Source organism: Girardinichthys multiradiatus, chromosome 13 (genome assembly GCF_021462225.1).
Source record: "Girardinichthys multiradiatus isolate DD_20200921_A chromosome 13, DD_fGirMul_XY1, whole genome shotgun sequence".
NCBI lineage: Eukaryota > Metazoa > Chordata > Actinopteri > Cyprinodontiformes > Goodeidae > Girardinichthys > Girardinichthys multiradiatus.
The window spans coordinates 33,640,902-33,656,773 of NC_061806.1; the positions used below are offsets into that span (position 1 = coordinate 33,640,902).

The following is a 15,872-nucleotide window of genomic DNA, read 5'->3' on the forward strand; positions in this document are numbered from 1 at the left end:
TTCAGATGTCTAGAACAATGCTTTAATTTAATAGGAAAGATCACGCTATCATTGACATTTTAAAATTTGTATTTGTTTAACTTGGTGTAAAAGCTTTATGTAAACTGATTTTGTGTATCAAGAACTGAATGATTCTGTATCTAGAATCTTAAAGAACCTTGAGAAGTATAAAACCATTTTATATACATACAGGCATTTCTAAGCTGCTCTTGCCCAAAGTCTCTAAATTTGTTCATCCATTCCATACACTCCTTCTCCAGGTAGCCCTTGGTGTATTCCTTCAGGACCTGGACTTCATCCCATTTCCTCTTGGTTTCTTCTGCTGCCGTAGCTGCAGCAACCCAAATCTGGTGGTTGTCGTCGAAGGCAAGGAAGTCTTTTCCGTCATAATTGTACATGTCCATCCCACGGACAAACTTCAGCAAGCCATCATCATTAGTTTCACCCTGACAGCCGTGCATCCACTGCAGAACATGAGTATCTGTAAGAAACCAAAAGAGAAATGCATGGGAATTCCTTTCATTGTTATGCTGATGACAGTCAAATATACATGCCATTAAAAAAGGAGCCTTATCGATCAAGCCCCTACTTCTATGTCTTGAAGACATTAAAGCCTGGATGGCTTTAAATTTCCTAAACATTAACTTTAAGAAAACAGAAGTGATGGTGTTTTGTCCTAGCAGCCACTGTGAAACATCCTTTATTGATTTGGGCCCCTTGACGTCTTATTTGAAGCACACAATTTCCAATTTGGGTTTTATAACAGACAGTGATCTTAAATTAGATCGCCAGGTTGGAGCAGTGGTCAAGTCCTGTTTCCATCTTAGGCAGCTGGCAAAGATTAAGCAAATTATTTCAAGACCAGATTTTGAAACAGTAATTCAGGCCTTCATAACAACTCGGCTTGATTACTGTAACGCTCTTTACTTTGGAGTTAGCCAGTCTTTCCTCAGGCATCTCCAGTTGATCCAGAACGCTGCTGCTCGGCTTTTAACCAGAGTGGGAGGAGGGACCACATCACCCCTATCCTGGCTTCTCTCCACTGGCTGCCTGTGCATTTTATGGTCCATTTTAAGATTATTTTATTTGTTTTTAAAAGTTTACATGGTCTTGCTCCATCTTACCTCTCCGAGCTGCTTCAACCATATTCTCCCGCTCGTTGCCTCAGGTCAGCTGATCAGCTGCTCCTGAAGGTACCGAGGTCTAAACTAAAGCTTAGAGGAGACAGAACTTTTAGTGTTGTCGATCCCAAAATATGGAACGTTTTGCCGTTACATATTAGAAGTGCCCCTTTATTGTCTACTCATCTTAAGACTCACTTTTATTCTTTGGCTTTTAACACGTGCTGAGACTTTTGTGCTTACTTCTGCTATGTTGTTTTTTCATTTTTTGCATGTCTATTTTGATTTTCGTCTGTCCAACACTATGTCGCAGCTACTGTTGTTTTAAATTGCTTTATAAATAAAGTAGTACTAGCAGTAGTAGTAGTAGTAGTAGTAGTAGTAGTAGAAAGATGTATTAAATACCCAGAAAATGGATAAATGCTTTTTCAGGAAAGAAGTTCTAACAGATTGTTTCTGTAGTAAGAATACTGATGTTTAGATTTGGGCATTTATCAAGGATAGTTTACGACACTCATTATTTTAATGCTTTTATTACAAATATCTTAAACTCCTTGGATCTTACCCGTGTCATTCTGTCTCATTCGTTTCATCAATATGTCGATGTTGACCTTGAACCATTGCTGCTTGCTCTTTCTGGACTGGGTGCCTTTTTCCCAGTACTCTTTTTCAAGATGCTCTCTCATCCAGTCCTGCTTGGGAACTTTTTCTTGGTTATCACTGTCGAAGTAGTCAATCATCCGGTTGTCCAATAATCCCATGGCAGTGAACTCATGCAACCCCGGTAGACCCACTGGCTTGGAGAAGGCAGTGTAGATGTAAGTGAGGGAGTGCTTTTCTGGAAGATATAAGAAAGAAAAATTAAGATGGGAATTCATTGTGAAATACAAGTGATTAATTAGTGCGCAAGCCTTCTTAAAATTACAATATTTAGGCTCCACATTTGCCAAACCAGGCTTTGGACATTAAAAATCTAAATAAATTAGCTCAATTACACCTTATCAAAAGTTATTTTCTGATTTAGAAAATTAATCTGTCAGACACAGCTGGACACATATTAATTTGTCTTAGGACCATGTGAAATACAGAATTGATAGGAATGCATAGAAGTCTCTTTATCAACACTTTTTTTTAATCAACAAGACATTTTGTCTTTATTCCTCTCTTCTAAATATTTCTGCATTCACAGCAATGCAAAGTTTTAAGTAATCTCAAAATTCCAAAACAGTTCATCCACCAAATTCAAAACCTCCATTAAACTATACAGGTCCTTCTCAAAATATTAGCATATTGTGATAAAGTTCATTATTTTCCATAATGTCATGATGAAAATTTAACATGCATATATTTTAGATTCATTGCACACTAACTGAAATATTTCAGGTCTTTTATTGTCTTAATACGGATGATTTTGGCATACAGCTCATGAAAACCCAAAATTCCTATCTCACAAAATTAGCATATTTCATCCGACCAATAAAAGAAAAGTGTTTTTAATACAAAAAACGTCAACCTTCAAATAATCATGTACAGTTATGCACTCAATACTTGGTCAGGAATCCTTTTGCAGAAATGACTGCTTCATTGCGGCGTGGCATGGAGGCAATCAGCCTGTGACACTGAGGTCTTATGGAGGCCCAGGATGCTTCGATCGCGGCCTTTAGCTCATCCAGAGTGTTGGGTCTTGAGTCTCTCAACGTTCTCTTCACAATATCCCACAGATTCTCTATGGGGTTCAGGTCAGGAGAGTTAGCAGGCCAATTGAGCACAGTGATTCCATGGTCAGTAAACCATTTACCAGTGGTTTTGGCACTGTGAGCAGGTGCCAGGTCGTGCTGAAAAATGAAATCTTCATCTCCATAAAGCTTTTCAGCAGATGGAAGCATGAAATTGCTCCAAAATCTCCTGATAGCTAGCTGCATTGACCCTGCCCTTGATAAAACACAGTGGACCAAAACCAGCAGCTGACACGGCACCCCAGACCATCACTGACTGTGGGTACTTGACACTGGACCTCTGGCATTTTGGCATTTCCTTCTCCCCAGTCTTCCTCCAGACTCTGGCACCTTGATTTCCGAATGACATGCAGAATTTGCTTTCATCCGAAAAAAGTACTTTGGACCACTGAGCAACAGTCCAGTGCTGCTTCTCTGTAGCCCAGAACTGGGGAATGTGGCACCTGTAGCCCATTTCCTGCACACGCCTGTGCACGGTGGCTCTGGATGTTTCTACTCCAGACTCAGTCCACTGCTTCCGCAGGTCCCCCAAGGTCTGGAATCAGCCCTTCTCCACAATCTTCCTCAGAGTCCGGTCACCTCTTCTCGTTGTGCAGCGTTTTCTGCCACATGTTTGCCTTCCCACAGACTTCCCACTGAGGTGCCTTGATACAGCACTCTGGGAACAGCCTATTCATTCAGAAATTTCTTTCTGTGTCTTACCCTCTTGCTTGAGGGTGTCAATAGTGGCCTTCTGGACAGCAGTCAGGTCGGCAGTCTTACCCATGATTGGGGTTTTGAGTGATGAACCAGGCTGGGAGTTTTAAAGGCCTCAGGAATCTTTTGCAGGTGTTTAGAGTTAACTCGTTGATTCAGATGATTAGGTTCATAGCTCGTTTAGAGACCCTTTTAATGATATGCTAATTTTGTGAGATAGGAATTTTGGGTTTTCATGAGCTGTATGCCAAAATCATCCGTATTAAGACAATAAAAGACCTGAAATATTTCAGTTAGTGTGCAATGAATCTAAAATATATGAATGTAAAATTTTCATCATGACATTATGGAAAATAATGAACTTTATCACAATATGCTAATATTTTGAGAAGGACCTGTATAACAGAATGTAAAAAAAAAAAATGCTCTAACCCAAACATCATATACAATGGAGCACTTTAAGGCTGTGTACTCGGTCCTTATCTGTAAACCCATTAAACAAGTGGCTGCCAAATTTGGAGTCAAAACCTAAACATTTTAATAAGGGGATTTCAGACGATTTCCAGGAGTCATTTTAAAATAAAAAACTATTCCTCACAACAAACTATGGCCAGAACTGTTAAATGAAATTGAAAACAGTTCTCCAAAATGAGAATGTATTGCTTCTTAGAGTTGTTTATGTTGTCATTAAACCCTTTCTTATTTGTAGAAATTATTCTTAAATTAGCATTAGGTTGGGCTACAAGTTGCCTCACTCTCATCATGCCCAGTTAGACAATGAAGGGGATACTACAAAGATTGTGATTCTTAAGCTATAAGAAATCCCTGAATAAACTGAATCTGACTGCGCTGTTTGATAGTTAGAAATGATTTGAATGTATGTACCCAACTTAAAATGTGTATGATTCAATTGAACTGACTTGTAAAGTGGCTTGAATTGGTGCTATATAAATAAAACTGATTTGAATTGAGACCCACTTTGGCAGAAAACTTCTCCCCTCTGCTGTTGCAGCTTTGAATAAACTTAAATACCCCCTCTAAGGTCAGATCCTACAAAACTGAAGGGAAAATTTCAATGTGAAGACATAACTTCTGTTTTTGTCTTTGAGACACACTGTACCGACTTGTGGAAATTAGCTTCCTGGTCAGGACAATAAAAACTCAGAGACTACAATACATGAAAAACACAGGCCACCGTGAGGCCCTCCAAAGAAATGCCACCCCACACCATTACTGACCCACTGCCAAACTGGTCATGCTGAAGGATGTTGCAGGTAGGAGATCACTCTCCACGGTGTCTCCAGACTCTGCCACATCTATCACATGTGCTCAGTGTGAACCTGCTTTCATCTGTGAAGAGCACAGGGCGCCATTGGCGAATTTGCCAATCCTGGTGTTCTCTGGCAAATGCCAAGCGTCCTGCACGGTGTTGGGCTGTGAGCACAACCCCCATTTGTGGACGTCGGGCCCTCATACCATCCTCATGGAGTCGGTTTCTAACCGTTTGTGCAGACACATGCTCATTTGTGGCCTGCTGGAGGTCATTTTATCCAAGTAATGTTGCTTAGCTACATTATGCCCCACCTTTATTCTGGTTACTTCAAACAAGATGGCTTTATGGCTTCCTGTAGGCGTCAAATTCACGCCAAAACCCGATAGGAGCAATAAAGAAGATCACGAGCAGCTCATTTTAATTCCAGGAGGGCGTGGATTAGGTTCCATGCGCGCATTGGAAGTCCCCTGTGTGCACAATTCAATGACCACAAGCGCTACTCTATGCTGCAGGCACAAAAGTCAACACAGGCACGCCAGAGATGCTCCTTTCTGTGCTCTCGGTGTATCAATCTGCCCGCGCGTGGATTACTCCTGTGCGCTCATGTGAAACATTTGGCTGTTTAGAAAAAAAAAAAGCCATTTACCTGCCTATGATTGGCCACTTTTCCGCTATCCCCGCCCCGTGACCCCTGTTGCTAACCGTGACAGCTAATGCAGCTGAGATGAAAACTTTTTTCAGGAAATCAGAGTTTGGTGAGTAAGGGCTTTATGAATTTATCATAGAACATTATGCACATTTCATAGTTGCATCGGATTATGCATGTATTTATTCACAATTCACAATATTACTTGGTCTGGAAAAAGATATATGTATTTTTCTAAACAGCCAAATGTTTCACATTGGCAGATTGATACACCGAGAGCACAGAAAGGAGCATCTCTGGCGCGCCCGTGTTGACCTTTGTGCCTGCAGCACAGAGTAGCGCTTGTGGTCATTGAATTGTGCACACGGGGGACGCCACTGCGTGCATGGAACATAATCCACGCCCTCCTGGAATTAAAAGGAGCTGCTCGTGATCTTCTTTATTGCTCCTATCGGGTTTTGGCGTGAATTTGACGCCATATTCCTGGTACAACATTTCATGTAATGGCGAATAATATCTGCTGCATTAAGTTATTTGAAGTTCAAATATATTTTTTTACTCTTGTACATGATGAACCTGCCATAACCAAAACTAACCTATTTCTTAATGTTCTTCTCATACAGCAAAATAATGAGGACACTTATCACTGAATCTATCAGAATATGAGCCAATTAGAGATGAGAACTCATTAATAGTTTTTCTTTTAGGTTTTAACCTTATATAAATGGAGATTAGTTTAAATAACCATCCACTATCAGCATCCTTAACACGTTGTTTTCAACATTAACAAAGGGCAAAGTTCAGGGGAATTTATTGGGTCACTTGAGATTGTTCACCGTTCTCCACACAGCAGGATTCAGGTTTATATTTTATGAACTAAATCTACATCATTAAATCTCAACAAACATATCTTAGAAGTTTAATAGAACATTATATTCAGTTACTAAGACAGATATTACAAACAGTATTGCTTTCAATTTTAAATATCAACTTTAATTTGTCAATGAAAACAATAAAAAAAACCTTAACTTACCAGAGTTCACCATCAGTCCTGCCCCCAAAAGGACCAAAAAAGCGAGGTGCGACATTCTGAACCCAAATTAGGTTCTGCTCTTCAGGTAGAAACACTTATTCCCAGCCGTTGGAAGGTGCGCCTTTCCGTGTCTACCCTCAATGATCACTTGTTAGACTGGTCAGACTATTTCCTGGTCTAGTTTTATTAGACCGGGGGGGGGGGGGGGGGGACACTTATCACTGAATCTATCAGAATATGAGCCAATTAGAGATGAGAACTCATTAATAGTTTTTCTTTTAGGTTTTAACCTTGCATAAATGGAGATTAGTTGGTGTGTGTGCACAAAGAGCCCAGGCAGGGATTCCAACCCGGGACCTCACTGCAACTCCACTGTGAAATTAAAGCAATGCCGCTGCAATGTATGTATATTTTTCTCTTTTTTGTTATTCATAATATAAACAACCATTGCCTTGGGATAAGAGGGCACCATAGACAGCTGCAAATTAAGATAACACACATTTACAGATATGAAGTTTGAACTGTGTCACAAACGTTTTTTCTAATAAAATACTTTAAAATTATTTTTGCTAATTTATAATGTGTCGCTACATACTGCTAAAATACTACTGTTTAAATTTCAATGTACAGCTAAGTTGACATTTATTTTATGATTAATGCTTCATTTATGTCTTAGTTACGCTGGTACCTAATGATATATATTTTGAGAATTAAAATCTGAGTCCTCAGTACCTGGTTTTAATATAGCTATGGTGACTACACTTGTTTTCATATTTCCTTTTTTTCTTAGTCCAGAGTGCAATTCCAAAGGAGAAAAAAACTTTTATTATTTTATTATAGTTCAATTAATCTCAAATCAAAGATAATTACAAAAAACTTACTTTAAAATGACTAGCATTTTGACCTGTATTATGTTGAAATTCTGGGTGTTAAAATTAATTTCAGACTTTCACATCATCCACTGAAACGTTGTGATTACATCGTAATGGAGAAAAATGTATTTGGGCTTTCGCATGAAGTCCCATTTGCACGTTAACAAAGTCAAGTGTCTAATCTTTCAGATTAAAACGGGAAAACGTTGCGGCCAGAACACCTATCCAACTTTGGATGCTTTGAAAATGTAAGAAATAAAATACTTTCACCACTTGGCTCATACGGGAGAAATCAGACGCTCCGCCCACTATGTTTGTTTTGCAACAGCTGTGCAGAAGAAGCCAATAACTGGGTCCAAACTTGAACTGAATTAAAGGGACGGAAACATAAACGGGCACAACTGCAGCACCCAGGGAGGTACTTACTGCACACATAGTGAGTTACACGCTTTGAAAGAAAAGTGTCATCATTTTTGTTAAGAATAACAACTAAAAAAATAAACAAATAAATGTTGAATGAAAATACTGATGTCGACAAACTGTTAAAGAATCACATGAGCAAATATATATATATATATATATATATATATATATATACAGGGGTTGGACAATGAAACTGAAACACCTGGTTTTAGACCACAATAATTTATTAGTATGGTGTAGGGCCTCCTTTTGCGGCCAATACAGCGTCAATTCGTCTTGGGAATGACATATACAAGTCCTGCACAGTGGTCAGAGGGATTTTAAGCTATTCTTCTTGCAGGATAGTGGCCAGGTCACTACATGATACTGGTGGAGGAAAACGTTTCCTGACTCGCTCCTCCAAAACACCCCAAAGTGGCTCAATAATATTTAGATCTGGTGACTGTGCAGGCCATGGGAGATGTTCAACTTCACTTTCATGTTCATCAAACCAATCTTTCACCAGTCTTGCTGTGTGTATTGGTGCATTGTCATCCTGATATATGGCACCGCCTTCAGGATACAATGTTTGAACTATTGGATGCACATGGTCCTCAAGAATGGGTCGGTAGTCCTTGGCAGTGACGTGCCCATCTAGCACAACTATTGGGCCAAGGGAATGCCATGATATGGCAGCCCAAACCATCACTTATCCACCCCCATGCTTCACTCTGGGCATGCAACAGTCTGGGTGGTACGCTTCTTTGGGGCTTCTCCACACCGTAACTCTCCCGGATGTGGGGAAAACAGTGAAGGTGGACTCATCAGAGAACAATACATGTTTCACATTGTCCACAGCCCAAGATTTGTGCTCCTTGCACCATTGAAACCGACATTTGGCATTGGCATGAGTGACCAAAGGTTTGGCTATAGCAGCCCGGCCATGTATATTGACCCTGTGGAGCTCCTGACGGACAGTTCTGGTGGAAACAGGAGAGTTGAGGTGCACATTTAATTTTGCTGTGATTTGGGCAGCCGTGGTTTTATGTTTTTTGGATACAGTCCGGGTTAGCACCCGAACATCCCTTTCAGACAGCTTCCTCTTGCGTCCACAGTTAATCCTGTTGGATGTGGTTTGTCCTTCTTGGTGGTATGCTGACATTACCCTGGATACCGTGGCTCTTGATACATCACAAAGACTTGTTGTCTTGGTCACAGATGCGCCAGCAAGACGTGCACCAACAACTTGTCCTCTTTTGAACTCTGGTATGTCACCCATAATGTTGTGTGCATTTCAATATTTTGAGCTAAACTGTGCTCTTACCCTGCTAATTGCACCTTCACACTCTGCTCTTACTGGTGCAATGTGCAATCAATGAAGACTGGCTACCAGGCTGGTCCAATTTAGCCATGAAACCTCCCACACTAAAATGACAGGTGTTTCAGTTTCATTGTCCAACCCCTGTATATTCAATATTTCGAAAGATATTTAAATAATGTTTCAAAATAACAATTGATTTCGTATTAAAATAATTTTAACTTTGTTTTGTAGAACGTCATTTGAAGAACTTATCCTTAAAAATCCTAATAGCTCAATAGGCTTGAACAGATTATATTTCAAAGCTTAAAGTAGTACTTTTTGAATTTCAAAATGCCATAGCAAAGAGATAAAGTACTTACTCTTAATGGTTTGTTCCCTACGTCTGCGAACTGTTTAAAAACACAAGACAAGAGTTAAAACCATTACTAAGTTAACTAGTTTAATCTTCATATCATTTATCTAAAATTAGATGAAATAAATAACCAATTTTAATTTAAAGCAACGACTTAAACTGCAGGAATGTAGCGCATGAAAGAGAAAACACAGTAATGATAATGTGGTAAAACGATGTTCAACATGTTCATGGTGTCTTCACAAACGTTTCAGAAACTTTTATCATGGTGAAAACAGCAGAATTGTAAAAATCTCACATATTTCACATTATTTATCAACTTTTCCAAACCTTTCAGTTATTCACTATACTTCCCTGCTTTCTCTACATTTTGATTCTCATTTATTTTGTAAAAATGTGCCTCTGAGAAGATTTTGCTCTTTTATGAATACAGGCAACAAAAACACTTTGTCACATATTAATATTAATGATTGACAGTTCTGCCATTCAATGCGACCTTTGAACTTAATAAAACCCAGGATAAAAGAATATGGACCTTTGTACCTGATAAAGACAGTCGTGCCTCAATAAAACCACGCATGCAACTAATCTCAGGTGTATGTTTTCTTTTCCAGGATGGAATGATTGTACAATGTGTAATTTTAAAAATTTTCACATAAGTAAACAAGTTTGAATTTATTGTGGATTTAAAATTCTATATACAATCTAATATTTGCCAAAATATATCAAAACCACCCTACAACACCACACTCTTGGTAGGCATCAACAAGCTTCTGCCATCTTTCTGGCTGGGTATTTGTCCACTTATAACTCTAGAAAAGGGTTGAGGTTTGAGAACTGGGATGGCATTCCAGAGGTTTTATGTTCACATGCTTTACCCACCAAAAACAGTTTTAATGTGAATTTTGGATCACTGTGGTGTTGAAATATCCATTTGGGTTCAGGTTTCAAGCATCTAGCTTTACCCAACTTTCTTTCATTTGAGGTCTTCTTACAGACGCTGGCAAAGTTGAGACACATCAGAGTAATTTGTACTTCAGTATAAATTCTTTGAGCTGACAATGAATCGGCATTTGTTTAAAAATGACTCCAAAAGATTTTTGCAACTCGAATAAATCAAAAATGATCCTCCTTTAAACCTAACCGAGTCCCTAGTTCCTCTTCCGACTCTCTGAGACTTGGGACTCCAGTAAAATAATTGTTTTGCTTGCAAAGAGAAACTACTTGCTGCAAGCAATCACTATAACTTATGAAAGGTTAACAGCCTTTAGCCTTTTTCAAATTAATAGCCTGTCATGGTGCAATTGAAGCTTGCACTCAATAACTGCCTTTATTGTGACTGCAGTCTTGTCCTATAAAATGACCCAGAAATAAAAACGGTTCATATAAATAACTACAATGCCAAATTAATAGCATTTATTCTCTTGATGATAGCATGTAAACCTCTGACCTTCACTGCACCAAGTAAGCAAAACTCTACATTCCCTAATTTTTTGGGGAAAGTATTTCATATCCATGTACTCACACTAAGGCCCATGAGTTTATCTTTATTTTAGTTAACTATTCTTATAGAGATAAGAGGTTCAAAAAGCTCAAATGTAACGAATACTTGAATGAGTTGGTAAATGTACAGTCTGAACACTTTGTATTAGACTTTATTCCAGTTTATTTTGTTTCTGGTGCCTGTTTGAGCCAGTTGACCTTTATGAAAAGGTACATACATAGTATATGAAGACCAAGATTATGGACAGATTACGGACCCTAATTAAACCAGTACAACTAAGTGGCCTCCTAGTGGCACATACTATTTAACAGGCACACAGACAGATTTCCTCACAGTACACTATAGGTAGAATATAGGAACTGACCGACGATGGGTTAGAAGCGTTACCAGGTAGACCGCACTACTTTGTACAACACTAAAAAAACTTTACCATCTTATCCCCTCATCATCTTCTGAAACTTGTTATTTTGCATTCAATGACAAGTTTCACCAAATATTGGACGTCATAGGCATACAAAGCCTAATAACACTTTTTGAGGTCTAGGCAGTTCTGCGTGATCTACACATTGCACAGCGTTATTACAATAACAATAAACCTGTAGTATATTGCCCAGCCCTAATCATGCCATAATAATAATTTTTTTTAAACTAAAGTTTTTTACCCCACTTCTCTTCAACATGAAGACGAGAGGCAGGATGAAGTACTGTAGAACTACCAGTTCTGCCTGCCACTGCCACAAATCTGCTGCAATTCAATCAATTTCTCGGCACGTTTGCAATGTAATGCAATGCAGACGTGCACAGCGCCCCCTAACGAACAAGATGGGTCAGCAGGGAGCTGAGGAAGAGCGGCTGCTGACGTCACTCTGCTGCGGCCGCCGCTCGGAATGCTTTTTCGTTTTCGAGTTCTGGGCAGTATTTTGCGGGCAGACTATGAAAACGAAAAAGCAATGTCTGCTTTGTTTTCTTTTTGATTATGGCATAAAATGTGCAGTCGTGAAGAAGAAAATGCAAATAGGATGATTGATTACAAATTTTATTTATGGGTCAAATAATGCAGCCACATTCTGAAAATGAAAAAGGCTTTCTGGAAATGCTTTTTCATTTTAAAATTTTACATTTCAAATTGAATTTTGGTATCTATTTGCTGGGGTACATTTTGAAAAATAAATCTCAAATGTCTTTTTCATTTTAATTAAGTGAAAGAATGAGCAGTCTTGAAGAAGAAAATTAAAATGCAAATAGGATTATTGATAACTAATTTCATTTATGAGTCAAACAATGCAGCCACATTCTTAAAATGAAAAAACATTTCTGAAAATGCTTTTTCATTTGAAATATGGTAACGATTTGCTTCCATACAGAAAAACATTGAATTGCAGATGACACGCTACAAATATTACATTTTCTGAATCTTACCTAGAGCTTCAAAATTAGATGCTTATAGAATCTGCAGCTTTAATCCACACTGTATATTTGACAAACAAGTTGGCTTAAAGTTTCTAATGTTAATAAGATACCATTGGTATGTGATTATAAAGTATCTAAATTCCCATCGAAACCTTCCAAATGTAACCAACCTATGGGAACTGTTTTATGTGCAGAACCTTTTACACCATAAATGTACCATCTGGAACAATTGTGCTCTTACTATTAATAAAGTGCATACAATAAAGCTGAAAAAAAGCTAATTTGATGATGAGGGGAACCTAAACAATTATGAATTATTTTAAAAATCAAACTGTTCCCATTTAAATATATATATATAAAAAAGTTTCTGTTATAAAGAGCATTTAACTGCACTCATGAAATGTCACACAGCCTATCAAACAAGAAATGCTCATACACAAGATCTAACAATTGGTGAAATTCACATAACAGACAACAAATGTACTAATAAAATATTAAAGAATTTTCCACTACCAAAACAAAAACAACTTCATTTGGATAAACCCAGAGGAAATTGTTTTAGAACTCATAACTTACTAATAATTGCCTAAAAGCTATCAGTTTAATAGCTCAAATAAAATGTGCTTCCTTCATTATTATCAGGATAAAGAACCAGGTTTTGAGATCTGACACAATATTTACCCTTGTAAAGCAATAATTTGATAATTATTTTACAGTAAACTTAGAAACAATCATTCCCCTGTTCTGTTATTGTCCTTCCGCTTTTCTGTACAGTGGAACAATTCCTCTTGACAAAACTGGACACTGTGGTGACTACATCAGAGAATATAATCAGCAAATATATAAATGATTCATTCATCTTCTATACTGTTTATTCTATAGTGGGTCACAGGGGAGCTGGTGCCTATCTCCAGCAGTCTACGAGCGAGAGGCAGGGTACACCCTGGACAGGTCGTATAAATGAAATTAACCTACATACTCATAGAACCAGTCTCCTGCGTTTCACATACACAACTCTAAATTTTCTATTTCACTCCCAAACAAACATTTTTAGTAGAACTCAAATCATACACTGATGCCTTACTACAAACTGGAAAAGTTAGCACACAGAATTTCTATATTACTGCTGGAACTCAGTGTCCTCTTGCCTTTAATATTTTCTGGTCTTAGTTAAATTTATCTAACATCTTAATGTATGTAAGACTGCTCTAAATGAATTTTGCTTTGGTAAATAAGGCTGTTTAAAGGATTTTGAAAAATTAGAATTTCTTAACACCTTCATGTTAACGAAATAACCTTCTCCTTTATAAAGAAAACAGAATTGTGGAGAATTACTAAAGAAACACATTTAAGTCCATTGTGTAAATATAAGGTTGTATCACAAAAAAAGAAACTTAAAGAATACAGGGCCTTTATTTAAAAAAATGCATATTTTTTGCTTACATTGTCACAATACAACATAAAGAATAAAACTTTATCCCATATCATAATATGTTTCTCTAATCTTTGTACCAGAAGTGCAAACTACAGTAGAAATATTATTATTTAGTCATTTATTATTGAACTTTAGAGCAAATACCCACAAAGACTTAATTGACAAGTAAAACAAAGAACAAAAACCAGAACAAAAACTTTTAAGAAAGCAATCTTGTATTACATTAATAGAGATTACAAAAAGTAATAAAGCTTTGAAAATAATCAATCCATTGAAGCAAATGTTAAAAAGAAGAGCATTTATTTATGAAGTAAATCAATTTGTTTTGAATATCTAGTTTTCAACATTGTAAAAATTTTAATATATTTAAAGAGCTGAACTAAAATCCCCTAATTCATAGATGAGTGCAAATAGCATATGTAGTGTCAATCCTTTAATGATTACATTTTTCTCAGTTAACCCAATATGTTTTCAAATCATGAGTTTCATTTATTAGTTTACAAAAATAACTCATATTGCAGTACATTTCATTATTTGGAAGTCTTTCAATCTCTCTTTTCCTTCTTAAGTATTTTTTTTTAATACTTTGCAATTATCATTGAGGAGTTTCAGCAGATTTGTTGGAAGGAAAAAAACGACATTACATATTAAAACATCACAGTGTAAATGTTCCCTTCCACCAGTTACTACAGTTAAGAGGCAGCTCAACTAAACTGACAAAAACCTCTTTACTATTCACAAGTAGCTTAATGACTGGTTTATTCTTAGCATTCTCAGTTTGTTTTCCCAAACATACATACATGGGCTTCATGAAGTCAGTCTGAAGAATTCATATTTCCTCATTCATCAGACCGATTTTAGTGTCAGATTTTATAGGTCACACTGAGGAACAAAGCTTATTTCTGATGTCTTTGCTCCAAATAAAAAAAGCTCATCTCAGTTTCACAATTTCTATGAGGTTTAGATTAGTTTGTTTGTTTGTGGGGTACTGGAGACATTCAGTGTTACACATGAAGCAGGAACTAAATTAGCCCATATTCAGTTTTTGGAAGAAGGTGATTGTAGGTCAGTGACAAATTAGTTTTTCTCTACCATGTAATGTGATGATTATTTTATGTATCCTGGTATATCTTGTTCCAAACGACTTGGACAACTAATTATTCAGTGGCTCGTGACTCTTCTTCATTGCTGTGACTAGGGGATGGGGCCACTGCAAAATAAAAAAGAAATGTGTTATTTCATGTATGCAAAACAGTTAACAAGCGTAAGAAGCTTTCAATCCATATGCCTTGCAATAATGTTTGCATTGAAATGCACAGCAAACATTTTAAAAAGCACAAAGATATTTACCTTCAGCACCAGAGTCGTGGGATGAATCTGATTGTTCCAAAAGATACACAGAATATGGTTATGTAGAGGACAAGGAAATGTATATACAACTGATGTTCTTCTCTATATGTTGTATTTATTGAGTGTAGATACATCCTTAGCCAAGTTGTATAATCTTTCTACATGTGCTCTATGTAGCTTATTTCAAGCCAAAACTGCACCACATGCTGCTGCTCAATGTTCTATTGTAGATCCTCATGCAGGAAAACTCTTGCTTATAAACCGTGGCCATCTGCAAGCACTGCAGTCACAATTTAGTTTAATTTAGTTATTTTTGACCAGAATCTGTCCTTTCACTTGCACAGGTCAGAAATTTACAGATGTCTAATTAAGTCTCTAAAAAGTCTCCAACTGATCAGAAATAATGCAGCAGCAATTGAGATAAAAACTACACAGAAATATATTTGTTTCACAAAATTGATGTGGTTTAAATGGAATAAGCAAGAATTCAACTGAAATTAGATTTGAACTGGATCTCTCTACTGAGTATGAGTATGCATGCGTTAAGAAATGGCACTGTATAAATGTTCTGAGCAAAAAGGTAAAAATAAATAAATAAAATAAATAAAACTTACCATCACCAAGTAGGGACTTCTTCATTTCAGGTGTATTTGCATCAGAGACTGATTTAGATACACAAAAAGATTCAAGCACAGACAATAAATACAGCAGTCTCTGCTGT

At 37.2% G+C, this 15,872-nt stretch overlaps 1 protein-coding gene and 1 long non-coding RNA gene across 14 annotated transcripts in view; both read right to left on the reverse strand.

Moving 5' to 3' along the window:
• Positions 1-15,872, reverse strand: part of LOC124879876 (H-2 class I histocompatibility antigen, Q10 alpha chain-like) — a 41,866-nt gene that overhangs the window by 14,301 nt on the left and 11,693 nt on the right. For 3 of the 13 annotated variants that reach the window (XM_047384692.1, XM_047384691.1, XM_047384690.1), the window contains exons 1-3: positions 6,506-6,647; positions 1,687-1,959; positions 191-481 (exon numbers count right to left, since the gene is read on the reverse strand). The exons of the other annotated variants lie outside the window; for them this stretch is intronic. In XM_047384692.1, coding sequence (XP_047240648.1) covers positions 191-481; positions 1,687-1,959; positions 6,506-6,560 — 619 coding nt within the window. In that variant the 5' untranslated portion in view covers positions 6,561-6,647. Of the gene's footprint in view, positions 1-190; positions 482-1,686; positions 1,960-6,505; positions 6,648-15,872 lie in introns of those variants that run through there. 13 annotated transcript variants of the gene reach the window in all.
• LOC124879878 lies at positions 13,761-15,817 on the reverse strand. Its single transcript, XR_007041149.1, has 3 exons — positions 15,766-15,817; positions 15,152-15,178; positions 13,761-15,011 (listed from the first exon to the last, which is right to left on the reverse strand). It is a non-coding gene; the product is annotated as an uncharacterized LOC124879878 (long non-coding RNA).